Genomic DNA, 24,403 nt, shown 5'->3' on the forward strand with positions numbered 1-24,403 from the left:
CACATGCTCAAACCTTTTTTAATAGTCTGCAGTGAGGCATGGTGTCAAACTGTTTCTGGAAATCTAGGAACACGCAATCTGCCTGTGCCCTACATTCATAGTTCACAGGATATCTTGAGGAAAAAGGGCAAGCTGAGTTTCACTTCAAAACACTTTCTAAATCTGTGCTGATTTGTGGACAGAAGCTTTTCTGTCTCAAGGAAAATAATTATATTTGATCTTAGAATATGTTCAATAATTCTGTAGTGTACTGATGTTAAGCACATGGGTCTAATTTTGTGGGTCCATTCTCAAATCCTCCTTATATACAGGAATTGCTGGCACTTTTTTCCAGTCACTTGGGAATTTGTGCTGGGTGAGAGATTCCTGATAAATGGAAACTAAGTAAGGGACTAAAGCTGTTTAGTATTCTCTGTAAAACCAAACTGGGATTATATCCAGACCTGTGGAGTTATTTGCTTTCAAGTCTTTCAGTTGACTCTCAATGTCAGGGATGCCTATTTCTATTTCCCATATATGGAAATCTGTGTGATGGTCAAATGATAGTATGTTAATGTGATCCTCCTCTGTAAATGATTTTTTGAACATTAAATTTTAAAACTTCAGGTTTTCTTTTATTGCCTTCTGTTGCGCAAGACTGGTTGCCGAGTGACAGAAACCCTCAGCCTGCTTAATGATTTTATGCAGGACCAGAATCTTCTCAGGTTCTCAGAAAGATCTTTTGCCAAAGCAAGGTTGTGAAAGTGGTTGTGTGCCTTGTGATTCTTTTTTTACCCGAGAGTAAAAAAAAATTTCTTGTTCAGCATTTTCCACATTTTATTGCTAACACTGAGTCTTTCCATCCTTAATCCACTTACTAACTACATGTTTCGCCAGGGTGAGACTTACATTCAATTTAAAGTTTTCTCATAATTCCTTTACATATATCATACTGAAACTAAATTATGTCTTTTCACTATCCAAGTACGACACCAAGAACTGCTTATCTGCTCTTTGTACCATAAATACTCTCCTAGGCTTCTTGATGGATTTATTAACTTTAGCACACATTTTTGCTATGATGACATCACAATCACTAGTCCTTGCCTCACACTGTTGGTAAGGTCAGGTCTGATTATAACTACAAGGCCTAAAATATTTCCATTTAATGTGGGTTGTTGAACTAACTGAAGAGAGTTTTTTGAAAATGTATTCACAACTATTTCACAAGACTCTCTGTCTGTACCACCTGAAGTGAATCCACTGGCGTCCCAGTTTATTCTCTATACATTAAATTTATCTCCAACTAACATTGCATGATTGGGATATTTATGTGCCACTTAGTGTGGACTTCCTTTGGGTGGTTCCACAAGTCTTACAGCAGAATCGGGTGGCCAGTAAAAGCATCCAATTATTAATTTGAGTTCACCAAGGCTGGTTACTCATGTCCAGATAACTTCACAGTCAGATTTGACTTCAACTTCAACAGACAATTCATTGTATTCTATTAGCTGAACAATGAAATGTCCTCATGCCTGAAGCATGTTGCTGAATCATATGGATTGTAATATGCAGTACTGGCTGATATCGAACTCATGATAAAGTAACACTTTGAAGAGCTGTTCCCATTGTAGGCATTGTTAAGAGATTCTACATTCTTTGAGCAAAATATTTTTCTGCGTTCTTTCAATCTGCACTGAATTGCCCCTCCCATTTTAGCTGGTTGCATACAAGCAGATTTCTGTGATGGGCCAATTCCATAAATATATCTGATGGGTCTGGCCCAATGAAATGAGACCCATCATTTCACTCTAAGGTGCAGTCCCTGCCCAACCAAACTAGTCTCCCCAATTTGCCCACAGGCAACTGATTTTAGGGGTTGCAACTGTGTCTTACTGCAAGCACGTTGTACAGTGTGGTGTTTTATAGGTGTCTTATTATTTCTTGTACATTTATGCACTTTAAAATAGTTTATACCTTCAAGGGAAAGTATAGATGATGCTAGGAAGAAAACTGTGGCACTCATCAATCATTTGGCTCCTCTGGATATACAGTAATTTATAATACCAGTAAAAAATGCACATAATATACTTATGGGTAATAGCCTTCCATAATGAACATTGTACAAGCAACATTTTATAGGCACTCACTATAATGTTGGTTTACACAACTCACACCACCCCCCTTTTACGCCTCTTTCAAGACACCAAACCTTTCTGAGATTATTTCTGAAATTACTGAAGGCATTTTAAATCCGCCTTTGCAACTACAGTAAAATGTGTATTTCTGTCACCAAATGCACCTTGTTTTACTAAAATAAAGCATCATCAGTGGTTTCTAGAGAAACATATTTACAATCTGGCTTGCTATCTGCATCTAAAAAAAGAGTGCATTGCAAAGGATGATTATTTTACTTACAGTACATTTGTCCAGTTTTCTGCTTGCAGTTTTGTGGGGTATTCCGCATTTGGCACTTTTGTTAGTTTTTATAAGACACTTTGAGTATCGTATAGAAGTGTTCCAACCATCTCTCTGTACAGCCTATTTCTTTACATTTTTGTTCGTGTATTGTTCATGTGTCAGTTTTCACAGACAAGATATGTGGTCTTGGGCCTATCCTCTTTACTTTACTTGTAGTAACTAAAGCTTGCTGTCACCTGGAAACCAAGCATTCATCTGTGGCAAATTTCGAGTATCACCTACTTGTCTCTGGTTGGCAAGTTAAAATTTGCTTCTTTTGACAAAACAAGGCAGGGTTTACACAGTGTCACCTTGCTAACATCCTAATGTGATTGCAATTATGGTAGAACGCTGAAACAGTTGTTTATTAAATGAGGAAATGAGGACAAATCAGGTCAAAATCTTGGTATAAGTATACAAGAGTAATTTCTTCACTTACATTGTTGCACAGCCACAGTAACTCACATTTCACCAACTATTGATGACCCTCAAAAAATTACGTCATTCTACTGCAGAAGTCTGTAGTTAATTGTGCATTGCGGTAGATAAGAAAGTTCCACTTGTTTACCTTATGGCAACATACTCTCCTCTTTGCTTAATATCATTTGCCAAAATCCCGTTTTGATATCTCAAACCATTTGTGAGACATGAGGGGCGTTATGAGTATTTCATTCTAACTTTATTGCTGGTGCATGCGATCGCAAATGAGTGCACTATATAACATCATTTTAAAGAAACTATGTGAGAAAGATTGCAGGGTAGCAGCTGTGAGCGTGCCATCTGCCAGAGTACTGTGTCAGCCACTGGCTCGCCAAAAACTTACGGACTTGGCTGAATGAGGCCCATTGCAAAACTCTGCCCGTGTGTATGTATCTACTGAAAGACGAATCAGCAGTTTCCAGTACTGAAGGTAACAATCTCAAGGTTGTGCCTCCACTAATGCACAGAAACTGCCGCAAATGTCTGTGGCCCATCACTAAAATCTACTCGTGTGGCCAGCTTTTGTCACATCCAAGAAATATTTAGTGTAAGTTGGTTTTTTAGTGAGTTCAAACAGCAAAAACCAAATTAACCATACCAGTACTTTAGTAGGCATATCAGGTCTATACATAAGTACCATATTTTAGAGGAGGTGCAGAGGCTTCTGCTGATTTTTTGTCCATTTCTTAAGGATTATCTGGCATTCCTCATGATCATTTAAGTTTGTTAACAGCCAATTTATCAATGAAACCTTTGTCAACATATACAGATCTTGCTCATCAGGCAACTGACTAAAGAGTGAGCCATATTGTGGGGCAACAATTGAAACTAATTTGATAATTCTAGTTAGATTATAACTATATGATAAATATAATGAAGCAAATAGAGAGAAAGTGAAAAGGGGAAGATTATGCTGTTACCTATGAAAACAGACGTAAGACTTAGTTACTAGTTTATGAAGACACCTCAATGTGAAAGTTTTAAATGAATGAGAAGATTATTTATGGCAAGTGCATTAGGGTAATATCCCAGAGAGAGTGGCTACAGCATATCTAACATCTGTACAAGAAAGCAATTTATGTGGAAGAATGTATCAAATGATGTTTTAGTGGCTTGACAGGGAATGGGATGAAATGTTATAAAAGAATACTAAGAACTAAGTTAATCATGCATGGTCAAGATATTTTCACAGCCACATTAGGACCAAGATAAGTGAGAAGCAGTGGGAAACAGATGTCTGGCAGGCATAATCATACAATGTTGCACTAATTTTTCCCTTTGCATTAACAAGACACTCATTCACATTTCACAGAGAAATAATGGAGCTACCTGGACAAATGACCATTGTGAACAAAACAAGTTATGGCTGGAAATCAGTTGTGATCATTGTTAGTTTACACAGAAGAAATATTAATGTTATAACAGACTAACAATATGCATAATCAACAATAGAAAAGTAGATGTTTTTCACTGATTGCTTACCTTGCCACCAATCATAATAGTACGAGGTGAGATCTTGACATTAGGGTTCCTTTTAATTCTATTGTACATTGTTATTATATGAAGGCAATTCAGCAACTGACGCTTGTATTCATGGATTCTCTTCACCTATGGCAACAAAAGAGTAGCCATGTGTCACAAAAGAAGGTAAAAATATTTTTGTTGCTGAACTGAAACTTCATAAGTTCTTTTAATGATACCTGAATGTCAAACATTGAAGCAGGATTTACTTTCACATTATACTCTTTTTCTAGCAGTTGGGCCAGTTTCAGCTTGTTCTCCTGTTTGACCTTCATGACAGCTCGCTGGAATGTTGCATCCTTTGAAAATGCCTTTAGTTTCTGCAGCTGCTCCAAATGCACAATCCAGTCTTCACCAATTTTCTAAAGAATAAATAAATACATAAATACTCATTGCTTTAAATCTGTATGACATTGAGAAAATAATTGTGCAATCAAATTTTCAACAATCTTAGTGTTAGAATAACTGCATGAAAACTTCTACATTTACTTAGAAATGATAAACATTTTAAGGAAGAGTCATGTGCAGGTTAATTTTTAATTCTGGACACATCTAACACAAAAATAAGAAATCATAATAGTCTCCAGTAAAATAAGTTTCACTTATCCCTGCCCAAACACCATCCCCACACAGCAGCAAATTCACTCAAGGTAGTGGTGACAGTTACTGTTTTTTTAAGAGCTTTAACTGACTTTGACAATACACTTTTTATGGTGATACAAATTTTCTCATTTTACCATTACCAATTTCGAGCCACTTAGCAACTTTTCATCAAATGGTATACAGTTCTTAATGATTGGTTGTAACATTGTGGCAGGTCGTCACACAGCTGTGCCAGGACAGACAAAAATTGAAGTACGTATGGATTGCATGTCTGCTGCTTCAACAACAGATTTTATCAATCATGACTTATTTACAATTAAATCACTGAAGTAACAGTTCCAGCTTTTTCTGGAAATATACAAAACCAAATACTTCTGGAGATGGATACCATGTGGTCAGTACAGTACCGAACATCAGTATTGGTAATCACTGTCTGCAGGTTCAACTATAAACACTCACTGAAAACACAACCTTCAATTAGACACAGTCCCACATCAGACAGACTGACAGGTCTGCATGCTAGACAAATGTCAACTATAGATATCAACAAAGACCAAGCAATATCATCATCAATAGATACTCCAGAGAGTCTGCTGTAAACATCATTTGGTTGACAAGTGAAACCATGGTTGTTTGCAACAGTCATTGAATCTAATGTGAGTGTTATGGCATGTGATGTGAAGTGGGCAAATGTATCCTTCCACCCATGCCTATCAGATGATGTGCAATTATACTGAGTGATATACTTATATCCCCGGAGGGCTTACAAGAGCAAACACTGAATGTGGCAAAGTATCCGGAATTATTTAGTCATAAGGGTGGTGTTACTTACTTATGAAAATACTTATAGTAATACAGCAATACTGTAAGTAATACTGTCAAATCAACCTTATGATGTATGTAACTTTAGATATTAAGTTGGTACATAAGTTCGTAGCATTTTTGTTTTTCATGTTGGTGTGCTGGTGGCTCGAGTTTACATATTGTCATTTCGTCACTTTGGGATAGTGAGCGGAGCTGTGGACACTATAAAATGGAGTGCCAAGGGGAGAAATCTGAACATTTTGAACATATCCTTCTGTTTGATTTCAATAGAGGAGTGACAGCAGTGAAGACAGCCAGGAACAGTTGTGCTTTCTATTGGACAGAGCACAGGAAGAAAATGGTTTTCTTGTTTTAAGGAGGATTGTTTTGACATTAGTAACTCTCCACATTCAGGAGGACCTTTGGGTTTGATGAAGAGTGTTTAAAGGCATTAATGCACAATGGTGCATGTCATTGTACTCAAGAACCGGCAAATGTGAAGAACTGTGATCATTCCGCCATCATGTGACGTATGCATTTAAAGGGGAAGGATCAAAAAATTGGGTGTACGGGTACTGCATGCTCTCAGCTGAAATCACAAAAAATCTGCAGGTGACCATATGTGCACGTCTGCTTGGTTATCATCAATTGGCTTCTCAACAAAACTGACCATTCCTATCTCTTATCATTATTGGTGACAAGAAATGGTGTCTTTATGCTAACATAAGGAAAACCTGTACGAAGTGATGCTACTCAATGATAATGCCCACTTGCATGCTGCTAGACTGACAAAGAAACCTGTATACAGGAGTTAAGGTATGAAGTCATTTGCACCCACCTTATTCAACTGAACTTGGGCCCTCAGATTTTCACCTTTTCCACACTCTATCAAACAACCTTCAAGGTTCCTCTATGGATGAAAATGGGCTCCAAACATGACTCAAGTTCTTAGCCTCAAAACCATGTGATTTCTACAGTCACGAAATCAAAAAGTTACCCCAATGTTGGGAGACTATTGTAAATAGTTAAGGAGAATATATTACTGATGGCAAAAGTCTCTGTTATGCGTATCTGTTGTGTTTATTAAACTTACAGAATAACAATATGAACTTATGCACCAACCCCATACTTTGCCACATTCAATGCTTACTTGTTTCAATTTTCCTGTCTTCCACCACAATACATTCCTCACAATGCTACAAACAACTGTGAAGAACTTTATACCATCTAATGACAAATCATCAGGTGTCCTGAAACAGTAATGGTAAAATAAAAAAAGTTAGTAGTCATTTCTAAACATTCTTATTCATCACAGGTACAGTATTCCACACCCATAATGGATGAAAGTTTTCTTTTTTGAGGTTTTGAGTTTGACCCACAATAATAGCAGGTATATGAAGCAGTGTCACTACAAATTGACTCATTTACCTTTCCTGCAGAATTTTGGAACACGTATTATGTTAGAGTATAATGACTTTTCTGGAGAATAGAAATCTACTCTGTAGGAATCAGCATGGGTTCCGAAAAAAAACGATCGTGCGAATCCCAGCTCACGCTGTTAGTCCACGAGACTCAGAGGGCCATAGACACAGGTTCCCAGGTACATGCCATGTTTCTTGACTTCCACAAGGCATTTGATACAGTTCCCCACAGTTGTTTAATGAACAAAGTAAGAGCATATGGACTACCAGACGAAGTGTGTGATTGGATTGAAGAGTTCCTAGATAACAGAATGCAGCATGTCATTCTCAATGGAGAGAAGTCTTCTGAAGTAAGAGTGACTTCAGGTGTGCCGCAGGGGAGTGTTGTAGGACCGTTGCTATTCACAATATACATAAATGACCTTGTGGGTAACATCGGAAGTTCACTGAGGGTTTTTGCGGATGGTGATGTTGTTGTATATCGAGAGGTTGTAACAATGGAAAATTGTACTGAAATGCAGGAGGATCTGCAACGAACTGACGCATGGTGCAGGGAATGGCAATTGAATCTCAATGTAGACAAGTGTAATGTGCTGCGAATACATAGAAAGGAAGATCCTTTATCATTTAGCTACAATATAGCAGGTCAGCAACTGGAAGCAGTTAATTCCATAAATTATCTCGGAGTAGGCATTAGGAGTGATTTAAAATGGAATGATCATATAAAGCAGATGCCAGACTGAGATTCACTGGAAGAATCTTAAGGAAATGCAATCCGCAAACAAAGGAAGTAGGTTACAGTACACTTGTTCGCCCACTGCTTGAATATTGCTCACCAGTTTGGGATCCGTACCAGATAGGGTTGGTAGAAGAGCTAGAGAAGATCCAACTGAGAGCAGTGCGCTTCATTACAGGATAATTTAGTAATCGCGAAAGCATTACGGAGGTGATAGATGAACTCCAGTGGAAGACTTTGCAGGAGAGATGCTCAGTAGCTCGGTACGGGCCTTTGTTGAAGTTTCCAGAACATACCTTCACCAAGGAGTCAAGCAGTATATTGCTCCCTCCTACGTATATCTCGTGAAGAGACCATGAGGATAAAATCAGAGAGATTAGAGCCCACACAGAGGCATACCGACAATCTTTCTTTCCACGAACAGTACGAGACTGGAATAGAAGGGAGAACCGATAGAGGTACTCAAAGTACTCTCTGCCACACACCGTCAGGTGGCTTGCGGAGTATGGATGTAGATGTAGATGTAGATGCATGGTACCCACTTAAGCATTAAGTTTACCTCCGCAATGAGATCAGCCAGTCCAGGGTTGCAGAGCAGCAACCATCTTCTAGGGGTTATTCCATTTGTCTTGTTCTGAAACTTATGAGGTGTCATCTCATAAAAGTCATGGAACCTGTAACAAAATAAAAAATTTTGTTAAACGTACTACCTCTATGAATCTTAAAAACTAAAATTATGTACACCTAGTAATTATTTGTATTTGTAACTTCTGCACAAATTTTACTACATTTGAAAAAAATGTTGTTGTTGTTGTTGTTGTTGTTGTGGTCTTCAGTCCAGAGACTGGTTTGATGCAGCTCCCCATGCTACTCTATCCTGTGCAAGGTTCATCATCTCCCAGTACCTACAGCAACCTACATCCTTCTGAATCTGTTTAGTGTATTCATCTCTTGGTGTCCCTCTATGATTTTTACCCTCGACGCTGCCCTCAAATACTAAATTGGTGATCCCTTGATGCCTCAGAACATGTCCTACCAACCGATCCCTTCTTCTAGTCAAGTTTTGCCACAAATTACTCTTCTCCCCAATTCTATTCAATACCTCCTCATTAGTTATGTGATCTACCCATCAAATCTTCAGCATTATTCTGTAGCGCCACATTTCAAAAGCTTCTATTCTCTTCTTGTTCAAACTATTTATCATCCATGTCTCACTTCCATACAAGGCTACACTCCATACAAATACTTACAGAAACGACTTCCTGACACTTAAATCTATACTTGATGTTAACAAATTTCTCTTCTTCAGAAACGCTTTCCTTGCCATTGCCAGTCTAAGTTTGATATCCTCTCTACTTCGACCATCATCAGTTATTTTGCTCTCCAAATAGCAAAACTCCTTTACCACTTTAAGTGTCTCATTTCCTAATCTAATTCCATCAGCATCAACTCGACTTAATTCGACTACATTCCATTATCCTTGTTTTGCTTTTGTTGATGTTCATATTATATCCTCCTTTCAAGACACTGTCCATTCCGTTCAACTGCTCTTCCAAGACCTTTGCTATCTCTGACAGAATTACAATGTCATCAGCGAACCTCAAAGTTTTTATTTCTTCTCCATGGATTTTAATTCCTACTCCAAATTTTTCTTTTGTTTCCTTTACTGCTTGCTCAATATACAGATTGAATAACATCGGGGAGAGGCTACAACCCTGTCTCACTCCCTTCCCAACCACTGCTTTCCTTTCATGCCCCTCAACTCTTATAACTGCAGTCTGGGTTCTGTACAAATTGTAAATAGCCTTTCGCTCCCTGTGTTTTACCCCTGCCACCTTCAGTATTTGAAAGAGATTATTCCAGTCAACATTGTCAAAAGCTTTCTCCAAGTCTACAAATGCTAGAAACGTAGGTTTGCCTTTTCTCAATCTAGCTTCTAAGATAAGTCATAGGGTCAGTATTGCCTCACGTGTTCCAACATTTCTACGGAATCCAAACTGATCTTCCCTGAGGTCGGTTTCTACCAGTTTTTCCATTTGTCTGTAAATAATTCGTGTTAGTATTTTGCAGCCATGGCTTATTAAACTGATAGTTTGGGAATTTTCACATCTGTCAACACCTGCTTTCTTTGGGATTGGAATTATTATATGCTTCTTGAAGTCTGAGGGTATTTTGTCCGTCTCATACATCTTGCTCACTAGATGGTAGTGTTTTGTTAGGCCTGGCTCTCCAAAGGCTGTCAGTAGTTCTAATGGAATGTTGTCTACTCCCGGGGCCTTGTTTCGGCTCAGGTCTTTCAGTGCTCTGTCGAACTCTTTGCGCAGTATCATATCTCCTAGTTCATCTTCATCTACATTCTCTTCCATTTCTATAATATTGCCCTTGTATAGACCCTCTATATACTTCTTCCACCTTTCTACTTTCCCTTCTTTGCTTAGAACTGTGTTTCCGTCTGAGCTCTTGATATTCACGCAAGTGGTTCTCTCTTCTCCAAAGGTCTCTTTAATTTTCCTGTAGGCAGTATCTATCTTATCCCTAGTGATATGCAGCTCTACAGCCTTACATTTGTCCTCTAGCCATCCCTGCTTAGCCGTTTTGCACTTCCTGTCGCTCTCATTTTTGAGACGTTTGTATTCCTTTTTGCCTGCTTCATTTACTGCATTTTTATATTTTCTCCTTTCATCAATTAAATTCAATATCTCTTCTGTTACCCAAGGATTTCTACTAGCCCTCGTCTTTTTACCTACTTGATCCTCTGCTACCTTCACTATTTCGTCTCTCAAAGCTACCCATTCTTCTTCTACTGTATTTCTTTCCCCCATTCTTGTCAATCGTTTCCTAATGCTCTCCCTGAAGCACTTTACAACCTCTGGTTCTTTCAGTTTATCCAGGTCCCATCTTCTCAAATTCAAAAAAATGTAAACGACAAACATTTGATATTATGCCAGTGCTTATTTTTTCCTGGAATGAAATGAAATGGAAGTTAACCTTTTACTACGAAACTCAGTTGTACAGAAACTTACTATCAGTACGTCCGTATTAATTTTGCACAGCATACAATACTAACGTTGTGTGTTTATCATAAGGTCCTATAATAACATAAAACACTTATATAGAATTACAGGTTCTTACACATCTTTCTTCAGAATGTCTGAATGAATAGCTGCAACTCCATTTACAGCATGTGAACCAACAATGCAAAGATGTGCCATGTTGACCCTCTTTTCACCATGTTCTTCAATCAGAGACATACGTCGTAGTTTGTCTAGGTCTCCAGGGTACTTCTTGCCAACCTCCTGTAAATAATAGGAATTGAGAGACATGTGAATAAACTTAGAAAGTACAATAAATAAAACAAAATTATTTTTGTATACTTGCACAGTGAAATAGATGAGTTATTTCTGACCAATTTCAGTTTCTAATGCTGAGTAGGGATTGGCACAGGTGAAAAGAGTATTTGACTTGCAGAACTCAACTCCATCAGCATCTGGCATGAATTTCTGCACTTTGACAGATGTGTAGTATTCCTCATTCATTTTCAACAATAAATTAGCAGTATATGTCAGGTCAAAACAAATTTAAAGTTATACAATAAAGGAACTTCCAGGATGGAAACAATGAGCAAACATAGTTGTTTTGATGCGGGGTACAAAGACAAACACAACACATATGTTTAATTAATTTTGAAGATATAACATTTTTCCAGTGTAAGGGAAAAGAACACTACCTCACAACTGCAGTGACACTGAGAACTTCCTCAGGATCATACATTATTTCAGCTCTAATTTTGTTAGTTCTGTTGAGCGCCCCCTGCCTCCCTCATCTATCGTGCCTTCCATTACCTTTCCCATCCCAGCTGCCACTTGGTTCCCTGGCTGTAGCTGCAGGTTGGAGTGTTCGCATATGTGTGGTTGTACCCATGAGTCACAACTGTAGTCAACTTTTACATACTTGGGAACAACAGTTTCTAGAGATATGAAAAGGTATGGTCATTTAGATTCAGTTATATTAGGCAGGTGGCAGACTTTGAATCATTGGCAGGATACCAGGAAAATGCTGTTAGTCTACGAAGGATACCGTTTACAAAACCCAAATAGGAGTAGCAAGAGATACTGAATCTACATTAACGGATAGCGCAAATGGTCCCAGGTTTGCGCAATTCATGGGAGAGTGTCCCAGAAATGTTGAAAAAACATGAATTGTCACACTTTAAGATAGATAGAAGTTATACCACTACAGCCAGCTTACAAAGTTTTTAAACCAGTATTATTTGGAGAATTTAGAAATGTTCTTTAGCCCCCTATATATTGCTCCCTTAGCGGCTGAGAATATATTATTACACTAACCATAGCACATGCTTCTCACACTCCACACAACCCTTAAAATTGGCACTGGGCCTTCACAGTCAATGAAAGGCAAATGAAATCTTGGTCCAGCTGTTGGTTTTAATATGTAATTAATCTCCAGTCCCTGAAATACTCCACTGTGAGTAATATTTTCTAAAAATAAAAATGTAGAATTTCAGAAATTAACTAGAAGAGAAAAAAATATTTTCCTACATGAACGGTGCAAAGAACTGGAAGAGAATAACAGAATGGGGAAGATAAGTGGTCTTTATCTCCTGATATTCTGATGCCATATACTAACATTATTTTTCACTGCACTTTTATGAGAATCTTGTTTATATTTTAACATATCTAATACCTGCCTTTCTAAGCTTCTCATTAATCTTAATTTCATTCAAAGTTGGATCATTGGATAGTGATCTTAGCCTGAAAAAGAGGTACTTTCATGAGTTCCAGTCCCTCACCCCCCTCCCCACCAAATTATTTTGCTATCATCCTGGCCAATTTACCCTTCCCTTTCCTACTGAGATGCAAGGTCATGCCTCGTGAATTCCATTCCTTTTGAATTATTAACTTGGATGTTGAATTGAAAAATGAATGTGTTACTGTGCATGGAAACTGTATGGTTTGGCAGTTAATCTGTGTAGATTCAATACCTTCTAACTGCAATACAGTGCAGTTCCAGTTTTATAAAAAGTGAACTGTTGCTCATGTTTCTAAGTTATAAACGGAGGCAGGAGATTACTACAGATTTCGTCTCCTGAGTAAACTGTTGAATACTGCATTCTTCGATGGGGAAACAGTAGGGAATAGATAAGATATAAATATGAAGTAAATAGCTATCTCAATGTAAGTGAAATTTATGCTTGAGTTTTTTGAAGTGATATAAAATCTCTATGCCAGCTACAAGAGAACTGCTTTGGTATAGAGACAGACTTGACGCCAAATGGGATTACAAAGAGTTTTCCCTGTTTTGTCACTCTCCCTTGCATTATAGCTTCACCTTTTTCTCTCTGCTATGCACCAACACAAATCTGACTGAGGTTTAACAAAAACCTAAGTTCCACTGATTGACTGTTAGATTATTTTATACATTATGAATGAAAACACATAACACTGGTGTAATGTTTTACAATATTTATTATTTGTTCACAAACCAGTTTTCGGATGTTATGTCATCATCGGATACATAGAGAAGCACGTGGTGCAGTGAAATTTTGTTGGCTCAAAGATTTTTAATTAGTGCATCTACATAATATCCTCATACTTTCTGGAACATGTTACCAAAGTTTATTGTTCAATTATTTTCTTCTGTGTACAACTGTTGTAATTTGTCTGTATTTTATTAATTAATTTGTCATATGTTTTATCTTAGTTAAATAATCTTACATTTCATTTACACTTAAGTAATCCCTCTTGTTTTATTCCTTAATCTAAGATTAAAATTTTTCATCTCTGGTAATGGAGATACTCTGTAGATGCATTAGTTTCAAATCTCTGATCCAACAAAATTTCACTGCATCTCATATGTATCTTTGTACCTGATGATGCAATAGTCAAAAATCAGTTTGTGATGTTTTCATTCACAATGAAAACCTTAGTTGTACATAGAAGTCTGAGACATCATAACCTTTATTTATAAAGGTGAGCTGGTTTCATTCAATGAAGAACTAAAATTTTTCCCTGACAGAGAGAACTCTGTAGCAGTACTGAAGGGAAATTCAACTGGGAAAAAAAACTAATAAATTATGAGACAGAATGACTGACTAGTATGTAATTTCAAATGGAAAAATGTGTTTACTATCGATAAATACATATAAGTAAAAGTGGCAGACTACAGGAGTCATTGGAACTAATAGTTCCTTTGTCAGTGAGAAGAGAGGAGCCTATAGAGGTGTTGGTGCATTATGAGAATAGTCGTCGTCTTTTATAAATTTTCTAATAGTGTTACAGTTGATATATATTTTTAAAACAACAATTTGAGAGATAGCTGCTGCAATGCTGACTAGACTGAAGAAACTTTTGTTTATAAGAAAGACTGAAATGATACATTTTCTGTAAAATTTAGGGGAAATTTATTTAGGCAAAACATTATGACCACTACCCACTGTGAGGCTGAATGCCTCCTGGTGGTGTTGTGGACATGCGGCACAATAACGAAAGAATGTAAGCAGAACAAAGACAAATGAGTAGTCATTATAGCTAAGATATGTGCCACAAATGCAGAAATCCAGTGATTCGGTTTTGTTTCGTTTTAGGGTGCAAAAACAACTATTCATATGCGCCCATGTTAGAACCTTACAACACTAATACAAAAAAGGAGCTAAAACCAATCAATGGGAGGAAAGAGAGCTAAGAAAAAGGACTTCCTGTTTGAGCTTCTCCACAAAATATGCCATAGAGACAATGGAGGTTCCAAACTATGGCGGATAAAAAGTAAAATACAGTTGACAGTCTATGCATTGTTCACTCAAACAGCCAATAACTCAAGACGGCAAACAGACATTAGAATGTAAATGGTTAGGAAAAGGGCATTCGGTCACAAAATGGCAAACTGTCAAAGGTTGATTTCGATGAGCACAAAGTGGTAGGCGAGCACCGCTTAACAAGTGGCAATGGCTAAAATGAGAGTCCCCAATATAACTGTCTGAAATGATCTCATTGTGACAAGAGGGCTGAAAGGAGGAGGGCACATCACTGGGGATAGGTTAATTCCCCGGAGCTTGTTCCCTGGAGGTAGAAAACAAGTGGACCCTGTGATTCCAAGAGCATCTGTAATTCCTCCTTGTTGGATTTAAGGCCCCAAACACGCTATTGGAGGAGAGTCATGACGGAGAAAGAAGGGGAGGAAAAAAATGAAGGGTTGTACCTCGTTAGTTGCCGAGTGCCAGCCTTTGAAGACGCACTGCTACAGGGTGCAGAGGCTGGAGGAGATCTACAGAGTCATCAGCATTCTCTTTGGGTCAGGCTGCAGATTCCAGGTCAGAAAAATGGTTGGCAGTGCACACCAATGAAATGGAGATCTGCCAGGTGAGGATATCATGTGACAACACTGTTTAAGGAGGGTCTCTGCGTTGGCAAAGGAGAAGACTGTTTGCCTTTGATTGAATTTTTTGAGCCTTTGTGATTGGCAGATGGAGACTCAGATGCCTGTTGGCTGAAGGAATGTAAGAAGTCACTGCAGAAGTGTTCCTTCCATCCTTTTGTGGCTTGCTGGTTGTGGAGTATGGGATTTCGATGCCAAGGGCATAGATCTGGTGGCTTCGTGTGCAGTTGTAGGAGAAGCAGACAGGGATGCTACAGTGATACTGGGCTATTTGATAACTGCAGTGCTGAATTTGAAGCTACAAGTCTGTGTGGCCATGTCCTTCGTGGAGCAATGCATAGCAAGAATGCTACTGTAAGTGCTAGATGGTAAAACAAAGGGATTTTCGACTAACCAACAATTTGCAAGCGACAGGGAAAGGGACTTTTTCCTTCAGCCACACCTCCTGTACGGTCCACTCACTGAGATAATGGGACATTCTCAGGATGAGGCAGCATGGTCTCCATTATAATTGATACAATGGGGAGGAGAAGGAAGGCAATCGCCCTAATGGGCAACCCTACCACAAGTAACACATTTGGCAGTGTTCTTACATAACATTCAAGTGTAGTTGTAACATGGACACTGGTAGCAATGCATCAGATTTGGAATGTACAGTCAGACTGTGATGACTTCGTAGCCTGCTTTGATCTTTGATAGAAGCACTACTCAGTCAAAAGTGAAAAAAAGAGTGTGCATAGAACCTTAGATCGCATCAACCTTTTTCATTACCCAATGCACTGCAGTGGTTCCCTAATCAGGGAGAAAAGTTTCGATTTCTCCCTCAGTCAGACCATCAAGCAGCAGAGGGTAAATAATACCAAGTGAAGAATTCAACATTTGACGGAGCTCTACACAACAGGATACCTGTGTAGGACGGAAGCTGTAAGCACTTGTTAGGATTGAAAATTAACATTGGCTTCCAAAAACAAAGTCCTATTATGTTGATGAGAGCAAGATTTCAAAGAATCAGCAATTGCATCCACATCTTTCTGAATAATAAAAGGACTAACTGTAGCAAAGGACTGACCTCCTTCAGTACGTGATGCCACGAGGAACCAAGGTGCGACAGGGAGAGTCTTTGAATCTCTAGCCTCAGTCTGTTTACATTTAGTAGACACAGACCGAGATGAAGGTGAGTGACTCATTGCAAAAAAATCCCCCATTATTGCCAGTGTCTCTGATGGCATGCTCCTTCCAACTGGGGCCCCTTTCGGATGTGGGCTCACCCACTTTATATGATTGTCCACACCTCTGGTCACACCTTCTGAATTTGTGACAAAGGTACCAATGGGCAATTTGGAAACATCACAGCTCAGTCAGTCATCCCTCCCTGGGCCTGGCCTGCACCAGGGGTACGTGTAAACCCTACCTGTTAACCAGGGGCTGGGAATTATGCATTACCCAGTCACCAGTTATGCATCAAGCATGTGGGCCTCCCTTCAGAAACACATAGGGAGGAAAAAACAAAGGAACTTCAAACACTAAAGAGGAGGAAAAGTATGATATGCGGAATGAAGAAAGAAAGAAAGAAAGAAAGAAAAGACAGATGAGGGACAGTTCTAATGCCAGGCTATCGAAACATCAGAATACATTCCCAAAAACATCCCAGACATGTTCCCCAGGAGAGGGGAAAAAGGATATCAGAAGTATAGACATGCAGCACGGAAAGGGAAGAGGTACTGCAAAGGCTTGCGCCCATGGTAGCCAAGTATGAACTCACCAAAGAGTGGTGAGCCCCCTGGGGGGAAAAATCCACTGACGTAAGTGGTCTTGACAAAGGCACATTGTTGTGACACAGCAGCTGGAAATGAGAATCTCTGAAATGGCAAAGCTGGTCGACAGTTTGTGTACTACTGTCATGAGCACCTACGGAAATCGGTTGAAGGATAATGGAATAACGCATAGGCTGTATGGTAGTTGATGTCCACATCTCATCACAAAATGCAGAGGTCGGAGGATCCGCCACTGTGTAATCCAGGACACGCACTGGTCTGTGGCAGATCTGATGACAGAATACAATGCTAGTGCAGGAACACACCATTCAAAGGCCATTGTTGAACATGGAGGTCCACATCACATCACCCCTACATGTTCCTGTGCTGACCCAACATCATCATCAGTCACGATTGCAGTGGGCACAGCATCACTGAGTTTTCACCATGGATCGATAGAAACCTGTTACCTGTTGAATGAATTGCATTTCTTGATACAACAAGTTGATGGTTGGGCCCTTACACACCATCATCCAGTCGAATGGCTGCTAGAAAGGTGCATTGTGCCACAGACGCAGGCCGGCAAGAGCAGACTTGTGCTATGGGTTTCACTGAGTTGGGCTTCTATGGGACCTGTGGTATTACCCAAAGACACCATGACAGCAATGAACAACATGAACATTATTGTGGACCACCTGCACCCCTTCATGATTGAAGTCTTCTCTGAGGCAATGGCATCTTCCAGTAGAATAACCCTCCACAATACAAGACTAAAATCGTGCTGCAGTGGCTCAAGGAGCATGATAGTGAACTCATATTTATGTCTTAGCCAGCAAATACCACTGACCTGTGGACATTGGAACACATGTCGGGCACCTGCTGCATGCCCACAAACCACCATCCTGTAATTTGCTGTAATTTAGTGACTAGTCAGTAGACATCCGGTACCGTATACTTCTGGAAACCAATCAAGGACTTGTAGAATCCATGCCAAGCAGAATCACTGCTCTACTTTGTTTGAAAAGTGGAGCTACTTGAGATTAAACTGGTGGTCATAATTTTTTGGCTCAGTGGTGTATATTACAAATGGCAAACATAAGTTACCTTTTCTCCTATTTTCTTATCAACTGTACTATATCAGTGAAGCTCTCCTTTACATGTTTTTACAACAAAAGATGATAGAAGTAAAATGTTTCTTTTTCCATTGTATTTAATGGCAAACTTAATTTGACTGCTATAATTTTTCTGATTTTTATCAGGAATAGTGCTCAGACTTAAATCTCCTTTAAAAAGTCATCCCTCAGATGTATGAATAAGGCTCTCAAAATCAAGGAGATCAGGGTCCAAGTCATATCAAACCACTATTTTGATATGCTGATAAAGCATTTAGCTTACCTCAAGATGGATATGATTGATGTGGTAGATGATCTGCATGTGCCGTGGCAAAATTCTTTCAATCATATGCACAGGCCACCTCTCCAGAGCTTCAGGTAGCACAGTGTGGTTTGTGTATGCACAGGTACGTACCACAATATCCCAAGCCTAAGGAAATAGTGTTTCATTATATACATACATAAATTTCTGTGCCTTCATACAAATCTACATCATTCTTACAACAACCTCGGGAAACTTACATCTAGGGACCATTATATCAGATAATCTGCAGTCAGAAAAGCATTATATGGACTGTAAAGTTATTAAAAATCTTAAATGAGTATTGAAGTTATATCTATTGTCTTCCATGAGATAATTTTTGTCAAACACTTCTGAAAACAATTACAAAGTCACAGATGAGAAGAAATCACAGCATAATACCTTCTCCCAAGGTAAACCTTCAACATCCACAAGAATTCGTTGCAGCTCTGGAATAGCCATTGATGGGTGAGTGTCATTTAGTTGTATTGCAACCTTCTCTGGAAATTGATCAAATGAGGTTCTCACAGCATCACGGCTGCCAAATTTAGAGGCCTTGAAGCGACGTATTATGTCCTGTCAAAAATACCACATTATCAAAAATCACTTCTCACATCTACCAAAATCAGCATAAGATTTCACAGCTGTTACCTGAAGGGTTGCAGCACACATGAAATACTCTTGTTTCAGTCTTAGTTCTTTACCCTCAAAGAAATTATCGTTGGGGTACAATACACGTGAAATATTTTCTGCAAGGTTTCTGTCCAATACAGCCTGAATATAATCACCATCATTGACTGAAAAAGAAAAGAAAAATGTGCCCTATTGAAACATAAATAATTTATTTTGGTCAAACATAAATCACAATTCACAACACTTACAAAATTTGAGGTTAAATTCAACAGGTGACTTTGCTGACCACAGTCTCAAAGTATTGACCACATTGTTACCATATCCTGGAATTGGACTGTCATATGGCATTGCAAACACGATCTGAAACAAAATTGTTGAACTGCATTACAAACTTACACATTCACTTCACAAGCTACCTTACAGTTTGGGGTGCAGGGCATGAAGAGTACAATGATCATTTTGCCCTCACTTTCCTGTTTCATTTGTGAATAATGTGCAGGAAGAATGTGTGCTGATCAGCCTGCAAATTTAACAATAATGGCAATTTCTATATACAGAAATATGTAAAATAAGGGAAATTCAACCACTCACCTATAGTGAATAGATATGTGGAGCACATAACAGAAAATGGACTCTCACCATGGCCATGGGATTGTTTGTGGGCATGTCGGTATGGTTGGGCATGTGAGTGTATTCTTGCTGCAAAAATAGTGCTCGAAACTACTGAGTGCTGTTTTCTGTTATGTGTAGCAGTGCTCCATGCATCCATCAGCTACAGTGAGTAGTTGCCTTTACCTTATTTTACATAATGTATTAGTTTATTTGTTGTGGAAAGTGCATTGTACAACTTGTCCCAGCAAACCTCTGAGTTGCATGTATTGCTTCTCTTTTACCATCTGCTGTGAGGTGGACACTCACCTCTTTGCTGTTATGTGACAAAGTTGTGGCAAGAGAGAAAGTTGGAGAAATAAGTGTATACCATAGCAAGACTCTACAGGATTTGTCATTAGCATGGGGAATGTTATGTAAATAGACTTGAAGTGGATAAATGATGTTGTTGTTGTTGTTGTGGTCTTCAGGTCCTGAGACTGGTTTGATGCAGCTCTCCATGCTACTCTATCCTGTGCAAGCTTCTTCATCTCCCAATACGTACTGCAGCCTACATCCTTCTGAATCTGTTTAGTATATTCATCTCTTGGTCTCCCTCTATGATTTTTACCCTCCACGCTGCCTTCCAATACTAGATTTGTGATCCCTTGATGCCTCAGAACATGTCCTACCAACCGATCCCTTCTTCTAGTCAAGTTGTGCCACAAACTCCTCTTCTCCCCAATCCTATTCCTGTATTTTACCCCTGCCACCTTCAGAATTTGAAAGAGATTATTCCAGTCAACATTGTCAAAAGCTTTCTCCAAGTCTACAAATGCTAGAAACGTAGGTTTGCCTTTTCTCAATCTACACTCCTGGAAATTGAAATAAGAACACCGTGAATTCATTGCCCCAGGAAGGGGAAACTTTATTGACACATTCCTGGGGTCAGATACATCACATGATCACACTGACAGAACCACAGGCACATAGACACAGGCAACAGAGCATGCACAATGTCGGCACTAGTACAGTGTATATGCACCTTTCGCAGCAATGCAGGCTGCTATTCTCCCCTGGAGACGATCGTAGAGATGCTGGATGTAGTCCTGTGGAACGGCTTGCCATGCCATTTCCACCTGGCACCTCAGTTGGACCAGCGTTCGTGCTGGACGTGCAGACCGCGTGAGACGACGCTTCATCCAGTCCCAAACATGCTCAATGGGGGACAGATCCGGAGATCTTGCTGGCCAGGGTAGTTGACTTACACCTTCTAGAGCACGTTGGGTGGCACGGGATACATGCGGATGTGCATTGTCCTGTTGGAACAGCAAGTTCCCTTGCCGGTCTAGGAATGGTAGAACGATGGGTTCGATGACGGTTTGGATGTACCGTGCACTATTCAGTGTCCCCTCGACGATCACCAGTGGTGTACGGCCAGTGTAGGAGATCGCTCCCCACACCATGATGCCGGGTGTTGGCCCTGTGTGTCTCGGTCGTATGCAGTCCTGATTGTGGCTTCTAGAGCACGTTGGGTGGCACGGGATACACGCGGACGTGCATTGTCCTGTTGGAACAGCAAGTTCCCTTGCCGGTCTAGGAATGGTAGAACGATGGGTTCGATGACGGTTTGGATGTACCGTGCACTATTCAGTGTCCCCTCGACGATCACCAGTGGTGTACGGCCAGTGTAGGAGATCGCTCCCCACACCATGATGCCGGGTGTTGGCCCTGTGTGCCTCGGTCGTATGCAGTCCTGATTGTGGCGCTCACCTGCACGGCGCCAAACACGCATACGACCATCATTGGCACCAAGGCAGAAGCGACTCTCATCGCTGAAGACGACACGTCTCCATTCGTCCCTCCATTCACGCCTGTCGCGACACCACTGGAGGTGGGCTGCACGATGTTGGGGCGTGAGCGGAAGACGGCCTAACGGTGTGCGGGACCGTAGCCCAGCTTCATGGAGACGGTTGCGAATGGTCCTCGCCGATACCCCAGGAGCAACAGTGTCCCTAATTTGCTGGGAAGTGGCGGTGCGGTCCCCTACGGCACTGCGTAGGATCCTACGGTCTTGGCGTGCATCCGTGCGTCACTGCGGTCCGGTCCCAGGTCGACGGGCACGTGCACCTTCCGCCGACCACTGGTGACAACATCGATGTACTGTGGAGACCTCACGCCCCACGTGTTGAGCAATTCGGCGGTACATCCACCCGGCCTCCCGCATGCCCACTATACGCCCTCGCTCAAAGTCCGTCAACTGCACATACGGTTCACGTCCACGCTGTCACGGCATGCTACCAGTGTTAAAGACTGCGATGGAGCTCCGTATGCCACGGCAAACTGGCTGACACTGACGGCGGCGGTGCACAAGTGCTGCGCAGCTAGCGCCATTCGATGACCAACACCGCGGTTCCTGGTGTGTCCGCTGTGCCGTGCGTGTGATCATTGCTTGTACAGCCCTCTCGCAGTGTCCGGAGCAAGTATGGTGGGTCTGACACACCGGTGTCAATGTGTTCTTTTTTTCCATTTCCAGGAGTGTAGCTTCTAAGATAAGTCGTAGGGTCAGTATTGCCTCACGTGTTCCCATATTTCTACGGAATCCAAACTGATCTTCCCCGAGGTCTGCTTCTACCAGCTTTTCCATTCGTCTGTACAGAATTCGCACTAGTATTTTGCAGCCGTGACTTATTAAACTGACAGTTCGGTAATTTTCACATCTGTCGACGCCTGCTTTCTTTGGGATTGGAATTATTATTTTCTTCTTGAAGTCTGAGGGTATTTCGCCTGTCTCATACATTTTGCTGACCAGATGGTAGAGTTTTGTCAGGACTGGCTCTCCCAAGGCTGTCAGTAGTTCTAATGGAATGTTGTCTACTCCTGGGGCCTTGTTTCGACTTAGGTCTTTCAGTGCTCTGTCAAACTCTTCACGCAGTATCATATCTCCTATTTCATCGTCGTCTACATTCTCTTCCATTTCTATAATATTGTCCTCAAGAACATTGCCCTTGTATAGACCCTCTATATACTCCTTCCACTTTTCTGCTTTCCCTTCTTTGCTTAGAACTGGGTTTCCATCTGAGGTCTTGATATTCATACAAGTGGTTCTCTTTTCTCCAAAGGTCTCTTTAATTTTCCTGTAGGCAGTATCTATCTTACCCCTAGTGAGGTAAGCCTCTACATCCTTACATTTGTCCTCTAGCCATGCCTGCTTAGCCATTTTGCACTTCCTGTCGATCTCATTTTTGAGACGTTTGTATTCTTTTTTCCTACTTCATTTACTGCATTTTTATATTTTCTCCTTTCATCAATTAAATTCAGTATTTCCTCTGTCACCCAAGGATTTCTACTAGCCCTCATCTTCTTATGTACTTGATCCTCTGCTGCCTTCACCACTTCATGCCTCAAAGCTACCCATTCTTCTTCTACTGTATTTCTTTCCCCAATTCATGTCAGTTGTTCCTTTATGCTCTCCCTGAAACTCTGTACAACCTCTGGTTCTTTCAGTTTATCCAGGTCCCATCTCCTTAAATTCCCATCTTTTTGCAGTTTCTTCAGTTTTAATCTACAGTTCATAACCAATAGATTGTGGTCAGAGTCCACATCTGCCTCTGGAAATGTCTTAAAATTTAAAACCTGGTTCCTAAATCTCTGTCTTACCATTATATAATCTATCTGATATCTTCTAGTATCTCCATAATAATAATAATAATAATAATGATAATAATCAAAAATATTTTACTGCAAAGATACAGAACATTTTGTATTTTAGATAATCTATAATGGAACACAGGAAAGAAGAACGAAGACAAATGGTAGCTTACAGAATTTTCACTGAGAGATCCTTCTGTGGATTCAAACAAGATGTACACAAAAATCACTTCAGGATGGGTAGCAAGGAATGTAAGAACTTCCTACAGCACTGTGTGGATGGGGACTTTGCTAGTATGGAAAGTGATACCGATAACAAGAAATGACTGGTCAATTCTCGAATTCTTAACTGTTCCTTACTTTTTAACAAATCTTTGTAATTGAAGTCAAATGGATACTGAAAGACCAAGGCAATTAGAAATTAACAGTATTTATTGACATTAATTGCTGCAATAGTCAATTAAAGAAATATAGTTCAAGAGCAGCAACAAATGACTAAATAAACTTGCTTCATTAAAAAAATTATTAAGTAGTCTGCTTTAAAGCAATATATAAAATAAAGAATTATGTCAAAAACAAACCTGTGTATCAACCCATTTCTTGCCCTGGGGAGTATCTTCCACTCTCCCATAGAAGTTCACTGGTAGCATGTATTCCGGTCGTGCCTTCTCCCATGGATTTCCAAATCTTAACCAGTCATCTGGCTCTTCAACCTGACGAACACATTGTCAGTGTGCAAAAAAGGAAAGTAATATTTTGTGTCAACAACAATTTTTAATAATGAAGCCCATGGCATGCCTACTTAATTGATGTCACTCTACACTACCCTACACAGTCTTCAGTATTGTTTTACTGTTTAACAGTTACACTTCTACCAGTGTTTGCTTCTTACACAGAGATATGGAAAAATCATTAAAAACTGAAGTTTAGTCAGCAAACGTTGGTGAGATGTATGTTGAGAATTACTA

General features: G+C 40.0%; 1 protein-coding gene across 1 annotated transcript in view; it reads right to left on the reverse strand.

The window, feature by feature from the left end:
• Positions 1-24,403, reverse strand: part of LOC124619257 (glycogen phosphorylase) — a 157,583-nt gene that overhangs the window by 8,364 nt on the left and 124,816 nt on the right. Inside the window, exons 4-12 of the mRNA XM_047145522.1 lie at positions 24,017-24,148; positions 19,445-19,556; positions 19,215-19,360; positions 18,966-19,139; positions 18,546-18,692; positions 11,137-11,300; positions 8,564-8,678; positions 4,620-4,802; positions 4,402-4,527 (exon numbers count right to left, since the gene is read on the reverse strand). Coding sequence (XP_047001478.1) covers positions 4,402-4,527; positions 4,620-4,802; positions 8,564-8,678; positions 11,137-11,300; positions 18,546-18,692; positions 18,966-19,139; positions 19,215-19,360; positions 19,445-19,556; positions 24,017-24,148 — 1,299 coding nt within the window. The remainder of the gene's footprint in view (positions 1-4,401; positions 4,528-4,619; positions 4,803-8,563; positions 8,679-11,136; positions 11,301-18,545; positions 18,693-18,965; positions 19,140-19,214; positions 19,361-19,444; positions 19,557-24,016; positions 24,149-24,403) is intronic.

Source organism: Schistocerca americana, chromosome 6 (genome assembly GCF_021461395.2).
Source record: "Schistocerca americana isolate TAMUIC-IGC-003095 chromosome 6, iqSchAmer2.1, whole genome shotgun sequence".
Classification (NCBI taxonomy): domain Eukaryota; kingdom Metazoa; phylum Arthropoda; class Insecta; order Orthoptera; family Acrididae; genus Schistocerca; species Schistocerca americana.